Here is a 13,909-nt window from a genome sequence, read left to right as displayed (position 1 = left end):
TGGGAGGCTGGGGAGAACACGGGGCCAGGGTGGGATGGGTGCAAGACTCTGTCAAAGCCACGGCCCCCACCCCCACCCCCCACGGTGCACAGCAGGAGATGGGCCACAGGGCAAGACAGCCTGCAGCTGCGGTTCCCCCCCCCTTCCCCCTGTCCTCTGCCAACCAGTATCACAGCCCAGGGATGTCACCCCAGCTGCCAGCCAGGCACCCATCCCCCAGGGAGCACCTGCTTCCGCCAGGCCCTTGGCTCCAGGACCTCGGGCTCCTTTGGAAGCTCTCTCTCCTGTCCCTTGCAATTTGGGGGTGGTGGTGCAGCAGGATCTACCAGTTCCACCCACAGCCAGTCTGTGAGTCCTTGGGACACAGAGTCGAGAGAGGCAGACCAGGGCCTCTTTGGCCTCTGACCTCTCGGCCAGGGATGTTAGGTCAGACTGTAAAGTCGGCCCTGCTGCCCAGAGCTCCCCTCCCGCACAGAGCCCTGGGTGCTGGGTGGGGACGGCACCAGCACTCTTGTCCCTCGCCTGGTTTCTGGGGCCTTGCTGGACAGGTGCGTACTCGGGATCGGAGTGCTTCCTTAGGGTATGTGCACGTCGTCCCTTCTAGAAGATGATCCCCGGGGGGCCTGGACTCACTTGAGCTCCCACCAGAAATAGATGAGAGTTAATTTAGGATCGTCAGACATACTGATTTCTTGGTAAACTTTTTTATTTTTTGAAGAACAGCATATGGTGCACAAACTTTGCACAGCATGACGAATTTTTACACACTAAAATCCTTGTGTAACCCAGAGCAGGATGCGGTGGTGGGGCATCAGAAGTGTCTCTCTGGTGTCTCCTCCTAGCGAACAAATTCCACCCCGTCACCGTAGAGCGGGGCTGCCTGTTGTAAAACTGTAAATATAAATAAGGTACATTCCGTGTCGTCCTTTTATTCCGTGTCACATCTGTCAGATGCATCGATGTCGCTGTGCGTTTATTCTCGTTGCTGCATAGTGTTCCATCGTATGGAATATACCAGAATAGGATTTATCTCTTCTCTTATTGGTTGGATGTTGTTGGGTTGTTTCCAGTTTGGGGGAAATTCTAAATAAGGCTGCTGTGGATATTCACGTGTTTGGGAAAAAAAAGAGCAAAGACTCAGAGGGACCGTGTGGTGTGAGGGAGGGGCACAGAGAGTGGTAGCTGGAAAATCATCTCCGAATTTGTAGAAGGAGAGGCAAATAGAGGACAGAATTCCCTTACCAGCTTTGTCAGCCTGTGTTGGAAACCAGCTCAGAAGCTGTGTCAGAGCTACATTTTCGCTATTCTTAGGGCTTCTCAGGAGAGGAGCCTGGCTGCTTCGGGCCAGGGCAGCGCCTCTGCAGCCTTTCATTTAGAAATTGTCACCTGTGCCCTTGAGGGCCCTCAAGCGGGTGTGGATTTTCACCAGCTTCAGCTCGGTGGCACAGAGATGCGTTACCGTGTTCAGCGGCAGCTCGCAGAAGGCCTCGTGAGGACGGCTTGCACGGCGACTGTGTTCTCCCAGGGCAGGGGTGGCTGCAGGGGCCCCAGTGGCTCCCAAGTAACCGGACCCCAGCCCTGTGTTCATCCCGGCCTTTCCCTCATCCATTGGCCGTGAGGGCGCCGGTCATCACATCTGCATTCCAGGCAGGCAGGAGGGAGAAGGAGCTGCTCACGAGTCCTTTTGGTCAAGAAAGCTTCCCCAGGTCCTCCCTCCGGACTTCTTTCTGTGACCAGATCCGCGTCACAAGGTCATTCCTAGTTGCAAGGGAAGCTGGGAACATGATTACTTAGCGAGGCATGGCAAGGAAAGAGGGGAGCTCGGGGAGGGCGTGGATTGGCCAACCCCAAAGGGCATGTTACTCTCGCACACACAGCAGATCGTTCTCCCGAGCTGGGGAAATTCGGTGTTGTTATTACCTCTGCTTTTATGATCTCTAGTACCTTCTTTGTAATGGTTTGTTCGGTAACCCCTTTATTTGTCTTTTAGCCTGTTAAATTGCCAGGAAGAATGAATGTGCTTTCCTCTGGTGGGCAAAAAAAATGTAGTCTGGGGTGTGAGAATCAGATTGTCCTGGCATTTTTGTCATGTCCCAGCCAGTAAGATCATTACTCTAGATGTATTTCTGTCTTTGAAAAGGGAGTCTGGGCGACCCTCCTAACCAGAGCTTCCTTTCTTATGTCCCTCTTCAGGGAATTCAGTTTCTAATAGAAAATGACCTGCTGCAGAACTCCCCAGAAGACGTAGCCCAGTTCCTGTATAAAGGAGAAGGCCTAAATAAGACCGTAATTGGGGACTATCTAGGTGAAAGGTAAGTTGAAGGAGAACCAGCAGCCCGGCCTGGGCCCGCCCTCCCCATCGGGGTCTGTCACAGTTGCGCGTGGGCGTAAGGCGCACGTGCTACTCCCCACAACTGCGTTGGCCCAGCGCAGTCACATGCTTCCCCTGCCCTTGCGGGGAGAGAGGCGTGGGTGCTCTGGGGCCAGGTAGGGTCTGTGATCTCTGGAAACCTTTACTCAGGGAACCATGGCAGAACTGAAACTGGTGCTGCCTCTTCTCTGTACCTCAGAAAGCATCTTTTTTTTTTTTTTTTAAGATTATTTATTTGAGAGAGAGGGTATGCGCTTGTGAGCACGTGCAAGGGGGTAGGGGCAGAGGAAGAGGGAGAGAGAATCTCAAGCAGACTCTCCACTGAGCACAGAGCCTGACACAGGGCTTGATCTCATGACCCTGAGATCGTGACCTGAGCTGAAATCGAGTTGGATGTTGAACCAACCGAGTCACCCAGGTGCCCCCTCAGAAAGCATCTTAATCTTCTTTTCATGTTTTGCCCAGAAATAGACCAGATTTCTCAGTGGTTTTCTTCCCCCTGTTGCTTGGGGATATGAGTGAAGGTGGGAAGTTATTAATTTTTTAAATGGAGAGCACTGGACAGATTTACATTCCCAGCCTTCTCTAATTAAGGGTCCATTTGCTGTGCTTAGCAGAGGTTAGGGCAGGAATCTAAGGCAGCACATCCCCTGAGTCAAAGATCAAACAAGAGTGTTTTTAAATAAGAGCCCAACAGTTGCTCATCCGGGGTGGTTTCTGTTTCTAGCTCTTTATTAAAAATAATTGATCAAAGGTGGAAAGCAGACACGTCCTAACTCATTCTGTGTGGCCAGTACTACCTGATGCCAAAACCAGAGATATCACAATTAAAAAACAAAAACAAAAAATCCTGCAGAGCAGTACCTCCCATGACCACTGAAGCAAAAATCCTCAACTAAATATTGGTAAATCAAATCTAGCAATATTTAAAAATGACTATACACCAATACATTCACCCCATGCATGCATTCATTATCCCATGAATACAAGGTTAGTTCAGCGTACAAAAGTCAAAGTAATATACAGTATCAATATAATAAAGAGCAAAACCCACACGATCATCCCAATAGATGTTGGAAAGGCTTTTGACAACATTCCCTGCTTCAAGACAAAAGCGTTCAACAAACCAGGAAAAGAAGGGAACTTCCTCAATATGATGCAGGCCACCTGTGAAACCCACAAGCTGACTTTATGCTTTCTTCTAAGAGCAAGAACAAGATAAGGTTGACTGCTCTCACCACTTCTCTCCAACATGGTACTGGCAGTTCTAGGGCAAGAAAATGAAATTAAAAGCATCTAGTTTGGAAAGGAAGAAATAAAACTTTGTTTGCAGAAGACAGAATTGTGTATGTAGAAAATCCTGAAGAATCACTAAAAACATTAGAACTAATAAACAAGTTCAGTAAGGCTGCAGGATACAAGATCAATATGTAAAATTCAGTTGTACTTTTAAATGGTAGCAATGAGCAAGCTTGGAAAAGATACTAAGAAAAACAGCTCCATTTTATAATAGCATTAAAAGGAATAAAATACTTGGGAGTAAATTTAATAAAAAGTACAAAATACTTACTTTGAATTACAAAACTTTGGAAAAAATGAAAAGACCTACGTAAATGGAAAGATATCCCGTGTTCATGGAGTGGAACTTTGATCTACAGACTTAACTCATTCCCTATCAAAATCCCAGCTAACTTATTTGTAGAAGTTGACAGACTCATCCTAAAATTAATGTAGAACATCATGGGACCCAGAATAGCCACGGTCTTGGAAAAGAAGAACAAAGTTGCAGAACTCACATATAAGACAGACTAAAAACAGTAATCAAGATAGTGTGGTACTGGTGTAAGGGTAGACTTCTAGATCATGGAGTAGAATGGAGAATCTAGAAATAAACCCTTGTGTTTACTGTCACGTGATTTTCGATGAGGGTGTCGGGACAGTTTAGTGGGGGAAAGAACAGTCTTTCAACGAATGGTCTGGGACACCTGGATATCCACATGCAAAAGAATACCATTGGACCACTCAGGGTACGCAAAAATTAAACTGGATCAAATACCTACATGTGAGAAGGAAAACTATAAAACACGTAGAAGAAAACATAGGGGTAGATCTTTGTGACCTTGGATTAGGCAAGAGTTTCTTAGATGTGACACCAAAAACAAACAGCAAAAGAAAAACATAGGTAAACGGGATATCATCAAAATCAAAAACTTTTGTGTTGAGAAGGACATCATTAAGAAGGTGAAGAGGCAATCCACAGACTAGGAGAAATTTTTACAAGTCACATATAAATCTAATAAGGACTTCTATCTAGAATATATGAAGAACTCTTACCACTCAATAATACGACAGCTTAATTATAAAATGAACAAAGCATCTGAATGGACATTTCTCCAAAGAAGATCCATAAATATGTGATAGGGCCATAAGCACACAACTGGATGTTCAGCATCCTTAGCCCCCATCAGGGAGCTGCAGATCAAAACCACAGTGAGCTACCACTTCACAACCACTAGGATGTTTGTAATAATAATAAAAAGATAATAAGCGGGCGCCTGGGTGGCTCAGTTGGTTAAGCGACTGCCTTCGGCTCAGGTCATGATCCTGGAGTCCCGGGATCGAGTCCCACATCGGGCTCCCTGCTCAGCGGGGGGTCTGCTTCTCCCTCTGACCCTCTTCCCTCTCGTGCTCTCTGTCTCTCATTCTCTCTCTCAAATAAATAAATAAAATCTTTAAAAAAAAAAAAAAGATAATAAGCGTTGCCCAGGATGTGGGAAAATCAGAGCCCTCACGTCCCGCTGGTAGGATGGGAGGTGCCGTGGCTGTGGGAAGTAGTTGGCCGGTCTTCAAAATACGACCCAGTAATTCTACTCCTAGGTGTTCACCCAAGAGCAGTAAAAACGTACATCTGCACACACACTCACAAATGTTTGTAGCCACGTGATTCTCGGTAGCCGAAAGGCGGAAGCAGTTCCGATGTCCATCGGCTCTGATGTCCCTCAGCTGGTGGATGGGCAAGATGTGGTTCATCCCGACGATGGACTGTTTATTGCCCACAAGGAGCAGGGTGCTGCTGCATGCTGCCGCGTGTTGGGTGACTCCCTTTATGCAGAGTGCTCGGGATAGGTGAACTGAGGGAGACAGAAGGCCGACTGGTTGCCTGGGGCTGGCAGATTGGGAGATGGCGTTTCTTTTGGGGTAATGAAAGTGTTGAGAAACTGATTGTGGTGATGGTTCCACAGGTCTGCAGATAAATTACAAGCCATTGAATGGTACACTTGAAATAGGACAGTTGTGTGGAACGTGAATTGCGTTTGAACAAAGCTAAAAACAACAAAACAACACACCCCACAAAAAGCCTGAGCGGTGGCCCAGGGGTGGCAGCGCCTCATGAATCGCCTGTGCCGCGAGGGCCAGAGTCCGAGTCCGCCATCGTTGTGTGGTTGTGCGGCAGGTGCGAGATGAACGATGACGTTTGTCATACGCGGCCTGGCGGCTCCTGCAGTCGACAAGTACCGCGTGCCTGCAGGTTTTGAGTTCCAGAAAATACCAAGTTCCAAGTCTGTGCCAGGCTCTGTTTGAGGCACATGGGTTGTGTTTAAAAAAAAAAAAATAAAGCTGGACTCACCCGCTCGTGGAGCTGTACTCTGCCGGACCGATACAGGCAATATGTAATAAGCATAGTAAATGTGAAAACCATTTCCCCCCTATGTTAGAAGGTGTCGGGGCAAAGAAGTGGAAGCGCGTAAGGGCGTTGGGTGAGCTGCGGTTAGCAGTTAGGCTAGGCTGGTCAGGGTTGTGTCATTGAGAAAGTGCAAGGACGTGAGGGGGACGAAGGTGCTCTGCAGGCCGGTGTTGGGGGAGAGCAGGACAGGCAAGAGGGGCAGTGTGTTGGGGGCAGTGTGGCTGGAGCGGCGGTGGGGGGGAGGGTGGCAGAGGCTCTCAGGGTGACGACGGGCCCCTCTGCCCGTTGCTGGAGGCGGGGGAAGCTTCCCAGTCGGGGAAGGACGTGGTCTGATTCACAGCTCAAAGCCGTGGGGACCTGCGGGGGGACATCCAGGTGTGATGGTTCAGAGAGGGGTCCGGCAGGAGGCAGGCTCCCAGGTGCTGTTTGCATCACAGGCGAGTGTGGCTGGAGGGGAAGTGTGGACCGAGGACCAAGCCTCAGGGGCCCCCCTGCAGGGGGGCCAGGCTGGCAGCGGGAGTGGGGGTGCAGCCGCCCCTCTGATCACTTGCCCTCTCTGGTCCCGCCTTGGGGTCCTCACACCAGCTGCAGCCTGTGCACCTGAGCCCAGGAAGGGGCCAGCTCCGCACCCCGCGCTCGGCGAGCCCTCTCAGCCAGGCTGCCTGCACCGCTGGGGCTGGGACGGTGGGCGCTTGCCTTTCATGCCGACCCCCGTGGCTCTAACCCGGCGGCTGCTGCCACGGCTTGGGTGCTCAGCACGGTGTCGGGCCTGCTCCCCGGTCTTCGCTGCTGCCTGCCTGAGACGGGCTGGGTGCTCGCCGCCTCCTGGGGCGCCCCCCCCCACACCCACATCTGTGCGGACCCCCAAGGCCTCAGACGGCAGCTCGCCCCAGAGAAAGGAGGGGAGCGTCGCGACGTGTGCTCTGTGCCTGTGCCCCTTCCCGAGGCCGTGTTCATCCTTGCAGCCCCGCGGGCGGGGGTCCCTTTGCAGGTGGCGCTGAGCTGTGGCCGTTCCTCGTGGTTGATGGATCGTGCACGGGCAGGGCAGGCCTGTGGGGTGGCAGCACCCTTGTCTTTAGCGAGGCCTGGTCTGCTCTGCGGTCCCGGAAGGCTGAGGCACTGGCGTCGCCTTGTGTTGTGGCCTGCACGTGTGGTGACCACGGCGTTTCGCTGGCTCGGGCTGTCCTTACTGTCCCTTGTGACCAGGACCTGGGCAAACTCCAGTGAAGCGTGTTGTCCTCCTCTGCGTTTACGTAAAAGTTGAGGCCTTTGTCTTCTCGCATTTAGTCTGGTTTTAAAAGCTCTTCCGCACTGGCCCGGTTGGCGACCCGGCGCCGGGCGCCCGCAGCCCCGCCCGCGAAGTGGGAACGCCGCCCGCGGCCGCCGGGTGGGAGAGCGGAGGCGGAGCGCGCGCCTGGCGCTCGGAGCTGCCGCGGGGCTCGTGCCAGCCGCCCGCGGTCTTCCGACGGCCTCGGTACCCTGACCGGCACCGACTGGGAGAGAAACTCCTAACTCCTACCGAGCCTCCTTTGTCCTAAGCCTGAAAACGAACGTGCAGTGTAACAGATCTGAACTTCTAGTTCTGCAAGACAAAAACCCACAGACACTTGCTATACAAAGGAAAGGTCTTTCTTTTGAAATGATTGAAATTCTGTGCAGTGGCCTTGGACCGCATTTGCTTTCTTTCCCAGGGACGACTTTAATATTAAAGTTCTTCAAGCGTTTGTCGAACTCCATGAGTTTGCTGATCTGAACCTCGTTCAAGCCTTAAGGTAAGTGTCGGCGTGTTGGCTGTCCGCGGGGCGGGGGGGGGGCGGGAGCCGGAGGCCGGCGCCCCCACGGGGCCTCCGAGCCCGTGGTGTCCCCAGAGCTGCAGAGAGGCCCCCCGGGCGTTTGCAGACCAAGCCCGTGCTGGCCTCAGTGGGATGGCAGGGGGTGCCCTGTGTTTCTCACCCGGTATTTGGCAGTCGGGCGCGTTCTTCCCACTTCCGCAGCTGAGTCTCGGTGCTGCCCAGGCGCGGGCCTGCTTCCCACTGCATTTGGTCTCAAACAGCAGCCTCGTGGACGTCCCCGCCTTGTCCGGGTGAAGCCAGGTGTCCCTACGCCCCGGACCCTGAAACGCCACCGTCCCCTGGTGGTCCTTTCTCCGTAGGCAGTTCTTGTGGAGCTTTCGACTTCCGGGGGAGGCGCAGAAGATCGACCGCATGATGGAGGCGTTCGCGTCCCGCTATTGCTTGTGCAACCCCGGCGTCTTCCAGTCCACAGGTCGGCAGCGCTGGGGCCCGGGGCCGGGGAGCCTCTGCCCGGGGGCGGGGGGGGGGGCGCCTCTGGCCAGGCGCGCGGCTGAGGGCCCCTGCACCCTCCACCCTCTTGCAGACACCTGCTACGTGCTGTCGTTCGCCATCATCATGCTCAACACCAGCCTCCACAACCACAACGTGCGGGACAAGCCCACGGCCGAGCGCTTCGTCACCATGAACCGTGGCATCAATGAGGGAGGGGACCTCCCAGAGGAGCTGCTGCGGGTGAGCTCCCCGCCCTTGGGGCCCTAGAGCTGGCCCTCATGCCTCGGGAGCAGCGGTGGGCAACGTTTACCATCAGGCACCTGCAGGGTCCCTCGCGGCCCCGGTCCCACCGAGCCCGGTGCCCTCGGGGACACGCGCCACCGCCCGGCCCGTTCGCCCCCGGCTGTGTCCCTGAGTGCGCTGTCCCCTGTGCTCCTCGCAGAACTTGTACGAGAGCATCAAGAACGAGCCGTTCAAGATCCCCGAGGACGATGGCAATGACCTGACGCACACGTTCTTCAACCCCGACCGCGAGGGCTGGCTCCTGAAGCTGGGTGAGTGGTGGCCGGCGGGCGGGCCCCGCGCTCGGAGCCCCCAGCCCTCGGCAGCCAGGGGCCCCGACCAAAGGCAGAACCGCTAGAAGCGAGGGCCGTTGGGCCGAGTCCGCCCACCGTAGCCGGCCGCACGCCCCAGACTCGATGGCTGCCGCTTTGAGCCCTACCCCGTCCGAACGAGGCCCTGCCGGCCCTGTCCACGGCAGAGAATAACGCCCGGGCTGCACGAGCGTCCCAGAAAACTGCTCAGTTAGCGTCCAGATAGACCCAAGGCAGTTTTCGGTACCAGAGGCAGGTGCATTTACTGCGAGAACCTGCGTGCCTTTCTCTTGGTTTGGTGTGGCTGATTTTTGATGCGTGGTTTAAATGTGCCTTCTTGTTGTTTTCCTTCTGCCTGTGGCTCCCACCTTTCTGTTCTGTGACGGGCTGTCCCTGCTTGTTCTGCGTTAGGAGGTACGTACCCAGTGGCTTCCTGCCCCTTCCCCAGCTGCTCATTCCTCTCTCAGTTTCTCTCCCCCGTTGGTCTGTGTGAAGCTCTGATCTGTGGCTGCCATTCATCTGACCCCTGTGGCTTTGGACTTGCTGGGGTTAGCTTCATGCAGGGTGCGGCGAATGTGACAGCTACACCCCCGGGCCGGGCGAGGCGTGGCCGGAATGCCAGCCCTTCGGCGCTGGGAGCGCATGGGAATGCGTGTGGGACCGAGCCTGCCCATCCGTGTCCTTAGGGCCTGAGCAGCCTCGAGCCTGCTGGTCGCCTGCTCCCTCCCCGTACATCACCGGTTGCCTCTCATACTAACCAAGCAGCGCATGTTTGCACCACCCCTGGATGGAGTCCGGACGTGTTCAAAGGGCTTCCCAACCATTGACGAAGAAGCAGAGTAGCGTTGATATTTTCTGGGCAATTTTAGGAATTGGTAGGGTGGTTTTTTGTTTTGTTTTTATTCTGGGGGCGGGGGGGATTTCTGCCTTACTGTGACACGAGAGCCTGTGAGACGTGACGGCATGTACCGACCAGGCATGGTCGCTGTAGAGCACGCTGTGAGACCCCAGGCCTAAGAGAATCGCCGCGACTTTGTGTTCGTAATCGAGGCGAGGGTAAGGGGCGTGCATGAAGGCGTGTGCCAAGGCTCGGCCGTTCCGATTTGGGGTCTTGCTCTGGCTTCTCTCTGGCTGTGCTGAGGTTTGGGGGAGTTCTAGATAGATCTTTGTCTAGAAACCCAGAGCCATAGCCGTGGACGTGGAGATGCATCTCTCAGGTCACCCCAAACCTGTGGCCCCGGGGTCAGGGCAGAGGGGGGACGTGTCCGACATGCCAGGGAGGGCCCCTCGTGTGACAGCGACAGTGTGAGCCTGCCTGGCAGCTGGTGTGGCCTCGGCACCAGCGGGAGATGCACCTGCTTCGAAAGAGAACCAAACGAGGGAGACAAAGGCACAGCGGGGCTTGTGTTCCACCTGTGCTCCAGGTGCGCACGTAAGCAGTGCTCAGAGCACCCCGAGGAGCTACGGAGCTGGCAGGGTGCTGAGTGGGTGCCCAAGGGGCCCCCTGCAGCCAGTCGTGGCCTCGGCACGGTGGGGCCTGGGGTCGGCTCCCTCCGAGCTCCGCCGCCACGTGAGCGGGTGTGAGGAGAAGTCACGGTGCTGGCGTTCTCGGCACCCGTCACAAAGCTAGGGGTGATGGTGCCGCCCAGAGCTCGGGCCCGCCGGCCAGCGGGTGACTGCCCGGGACCTCCTCCCCAGAGCCCCAGCGAGCCCGCTGTCGCCTCCCTCGGGCCCACGCAGCCTCCGTACCCTCTCCGTGCACAGAGCTGTGGCCGTGCCGAGAGCGGGTTTCCCAGCGGGTGGGTCTGCTCTGCACAGCTGCTGGGCCTGGACACAGTCCTGCCCCCAGGCCGCCTCCCGGGAGTCTTGACGCTGGCCTGGCCTCTAGGGACAGCTGGTGGGCGTCAGGCCCCGAGGGCCAAGAAGGCAGGCAGGCCGCTGGAAGCTGATGCCGGCGATGCGTTAGCTGGGCCTGGGTTCGCTCTGGGCCCTTATCCAGCACAGGGCAGACACAGGCTGGACACGGACGTGCTTGGCCACAGGCCTACAAGACAAGCGTAGGAGACAACGTGTGTTCTGTGCACGCACTCAGATAGGAGTGGAGGTCACCATGTGACCTTGCTTGTGTCTCATCATAGACTTGGTCTTAGGCCAGGTGGAACTTTCAGAAGGCCTGGATGCTTTGCAAGAACTAGGAGCATTGTAGTGTTGCTTCGTGATCATCAAGGAAATGCCTTACAGTCGCTGAGGTTTGAGAAGGGGTCGGTTCTGTTCACAACACGGGCACATGGGTCAGAGTTGAGCTGTCCTGCAGAAGGAGTATGTGTTGTCGGGGGGTGGGTACCGTGTGCCTGGGAGCAGCCGCGGAAGCAGCAGCAAGTTCGGAGTGGAGAAGCCGGGCGCGAGTGCTGTGTGTCTGTGTGTCCGTCCGTCCGTGTGTCCATCCCCGTCTCCTGAAGCTCAGCCAGGAACACACGTAGGCAGAGCCTGTCTGTCCCTTTGCAGCGAGACCTGCGATGGCTCCGACCCCCGCTTCCCCCCCCCACTGGGCCTGCCCCCCTGAGCTGTAAGGGTACCTGGGGCTGGGCTGGGAGGCCCTTGGCCATGACCACCGGGCTAGGGATTGGGCTCCCCAAGACGGGCCACTGAACTCAGGAGCAGTGGGGCGGGTGCTGCGGCGGGGGGGCAGAACGCTGAGAAGCCTTCCCAGCTAAGCCGTTGTCCTGGTGTCGGGTGGTGCAGGGTCTCCGTGGGGCTGGGGGTGAGCAGGACACACAGGGCGCCCCCTCGTGGCCCAGTGCAGGAGCGCAGACGGAAGGGCAGGCACTGGACAGATGGGCAGCGTGTGGGCTCCTGGGGTGATTCTCTGAGAGCCTGCTTGTGCAGCTGAGGGGAGGGGAGGTGCTAGCAGGGGAGTGGGAGCTCGGGGCAGCAGGGTGGCCGGAAGGAAAGGCGGGGGCCGGGAGGGGAGCCACGAGGAGGCCTTGGAGGCCGCTGAGGGGTTGGGGTCCTAGGCCGACAGGGTGCGAGCCTTTGGGAGCTTCAGGCATGGAGAGCCGGGATGAGCTTACCTTTTCAAGGGACGCCTCTGGGGGAGGGGGGACATGGGGGTGGGAGGCTGGCGGCCCGGTCCAGCACCAGCACAGCCAGAGATAGACCTGGTGGGAGGGAGGTAGAGTGAACTGGGCTGGGGCGATGTACCTGGAGAGAATCTGTGCTGTCCCATCACTGGAGGACTTTGGGACGAGGGTCTCCTGGGTCCCCTCCCTGTGAAGGTGGGCTCACGGCTCGCCTGGGACTTGGCTCAGCGTTGGGCGGAATGGCCAACGTTTCCACGAGGAAGAAGGGTCCCTTCCTTCACCACTCCCCCCCCCCGCCCCCCGGAAGCGGGATGTCTTCTCTGCCTGGATTTCTGCAAACATCAAGGCCAGAGGCACTCTTGCCTCAGCCCCGGCTGACCTGGGAAGCCGGCCCGTGTGCCTTCCTGTCCCTCCGTGACCCCCGGCCCCACATGACCCACGCGGCCTTTCCCCCCACACCACGGCGGCACTCGCCTGCTCACGGGTTGTAGAGAGAGGCAGGCGAGCTCCGCCTCGAATGTCACCTCGGGGAGTGACAGGGACGGCTACCTGCTTGTGCCCACAGATTGCTTGATTCTGTTACCCTGCGCGTGTTTTTCTCGTAGATTGTTTTTTTAAACTTCACGTCAGAAGCAAGGGCTGGAAATTGAAGCCTGTTTGTGCTGAATATTGGGGGGTAAAAGATTTCCTTCTCTGTAGTGAAAGGAGAGGAGACACAGATGGGCTGTGTGTGTGTGTGTTTACATGTGTGTCCCCGATCTTGTTAAGAGATTAAGTCAATCGAGTAATTCCCTGGACCAAGGAGTAATTGATGGCGATGGATCCCAGGGCCAGCCAGAGCCCCGGGGTAACAGGATTAGGCCCCGGACGGGCCCGGGGAGCCGCACTGACTTCATCCTGTTGTCATTTCCATGTGGGGAAATCAAGCCCATTCATCACGACTAACGTTTCCACAAAGGCCTTTGGAAAGTGGTGGCCCAGGTGGCCGTGGCCGGGGCGCCGGTGCTGCCCGGGTGGGGGTGCATGTGGGGCCCCGGCAGCGCCCCGCGCGCGCTCGTCGCCACCCCGGTGCCAGGCCACACGGCTCGCCCGGGACTTGGCTCAGCGTTGGGCGCAATGGCCAACGCTTCCACGAGGAAGAAGGGAGCTTAAGACCGAGCTTGGCTCCTGGTGGCATTTCTGAAGACAGTCATTTCTGCAGGTCCCGGGCCCGCCCTTGAGGGCCCCGGGGCCCCAGCGCGTGCGGGCTGCGGCTCACGAGCTCCTTCTGCTTCTAGGAGGGCGGGTGAAGACCTGGAAGCGGCGCTGGTTCATCCTCACCGACAACTGCCTCTATTACTTTGAGTACACGACAGTAAGTACGGGGCGGGCTGCCGGGCCGGGCGCACGGCCCTCGGGGGGCGCGGGCCTGAGCGAGGCTGCCCGTGCGCTCTTTCTCGCAGGACAAGGAGCCCAGGGGCATCATCCCCCTGGAAAACCTCAGCATCAGGGAGGTGGAGGACCCACGGAAACCGGTAAGCTGGCCTCCTCTTGCCGCCCCTGCCCTCCGGCGGCCGCAGCGCTGGTGACGGCGCTCTGTCTGTCTCCGCCAGAACTGCTTCGAGCTTTATAACCCGAGCCATAAGGGCCAGGTCATCAAGGCCTGTAAAACCGAGGCGGACGGCCGGGTGGTGGAGGGCAACCACGTGGTGTACCGGATCTCCGCCCCGAGCCCCGAGGAGAAGGAGGAGTGGATGAAGTCCATCAGGTGCGCGCCGGGCCCCCGCTCAGAGCCCCGCCGGCCCCGGGCGCTTCCTGTGCACGCGGTGCGGTGGGAGAGCGAGTGCGCGTGTGCGAGGGCGTACGCATGCGAGCGTGTGAGCCTGCCCGTGGGGGAGTGCGCGAGCGTGCGAGCG

At 57.0% G+C, this 13,909-nt stretch overlaps 1 protein-coding gene across 7 annotated transcripts in view; it reads left to right on the top strand.

Annotated features, from left to right (window-relative positions):
- The window catches only part of CYTH3 (cytohesin 3), a 90,397-nt gene that overhangs the window by 74,006 nt on the left and 2,482 nt on the right, over positions 1-13,909 (top strand). For all 7 annotated transcript variants that reach the window (XM_054507701.2, XM_045875836.3, XM_064593315.1 and 4 more), the window contains 8 exons: positions 2,194-2,312; positions 7,748-7,828; positions 8,209-8,321; positions 8,433-8,581; positions 8,784-8,895; positions 13,292-13,368; positions 13,457-13,528; positions 13,607-13,761. In XM_054507701.2, the coding sequence (XP_054363676.1) occupies positions 2,194-2,312; positions 7,748-7,828; positions 8,209-8,321; positions 8,433-8,581; positions 8,784-8,895; positions 13,292-13,368; positions 13,457-13,528; positions 13,607-13,761 (878 nt within the window). The remainder of the gene's footprint in view (positions 1-2,193; positions 2,313-7,747; positions 7,829-8,208; positions 8,322-8,432; positions 8,582-8,783; positions 8,896-13,291; positions 13,369-13,456; positions 13,529-13,606; positions 13,762-13,909) is intronic.

The sequence above is a fragment of the Mirounga angustirostris genome, unplaced genomic scaffold, assembly GCF_029215605.1.
Source record: "Mirounga angustirostris isolate CCGP_5_RB_7025 unplaced genomic scaffold, mMirAng1.0.hap1 SCAF_5, whole genome shotgun sequence".
In the NCBI taxonomy this organism is placed as follows: Eukaryota; Metazoa; Chordata; class Mammalia; order Carnivora; family Phocidae; genus Mirounga; species Mirounga angustirostris.
This window is presented reverse-complemented; position numbering and strand designations above follow the sequence as displayed.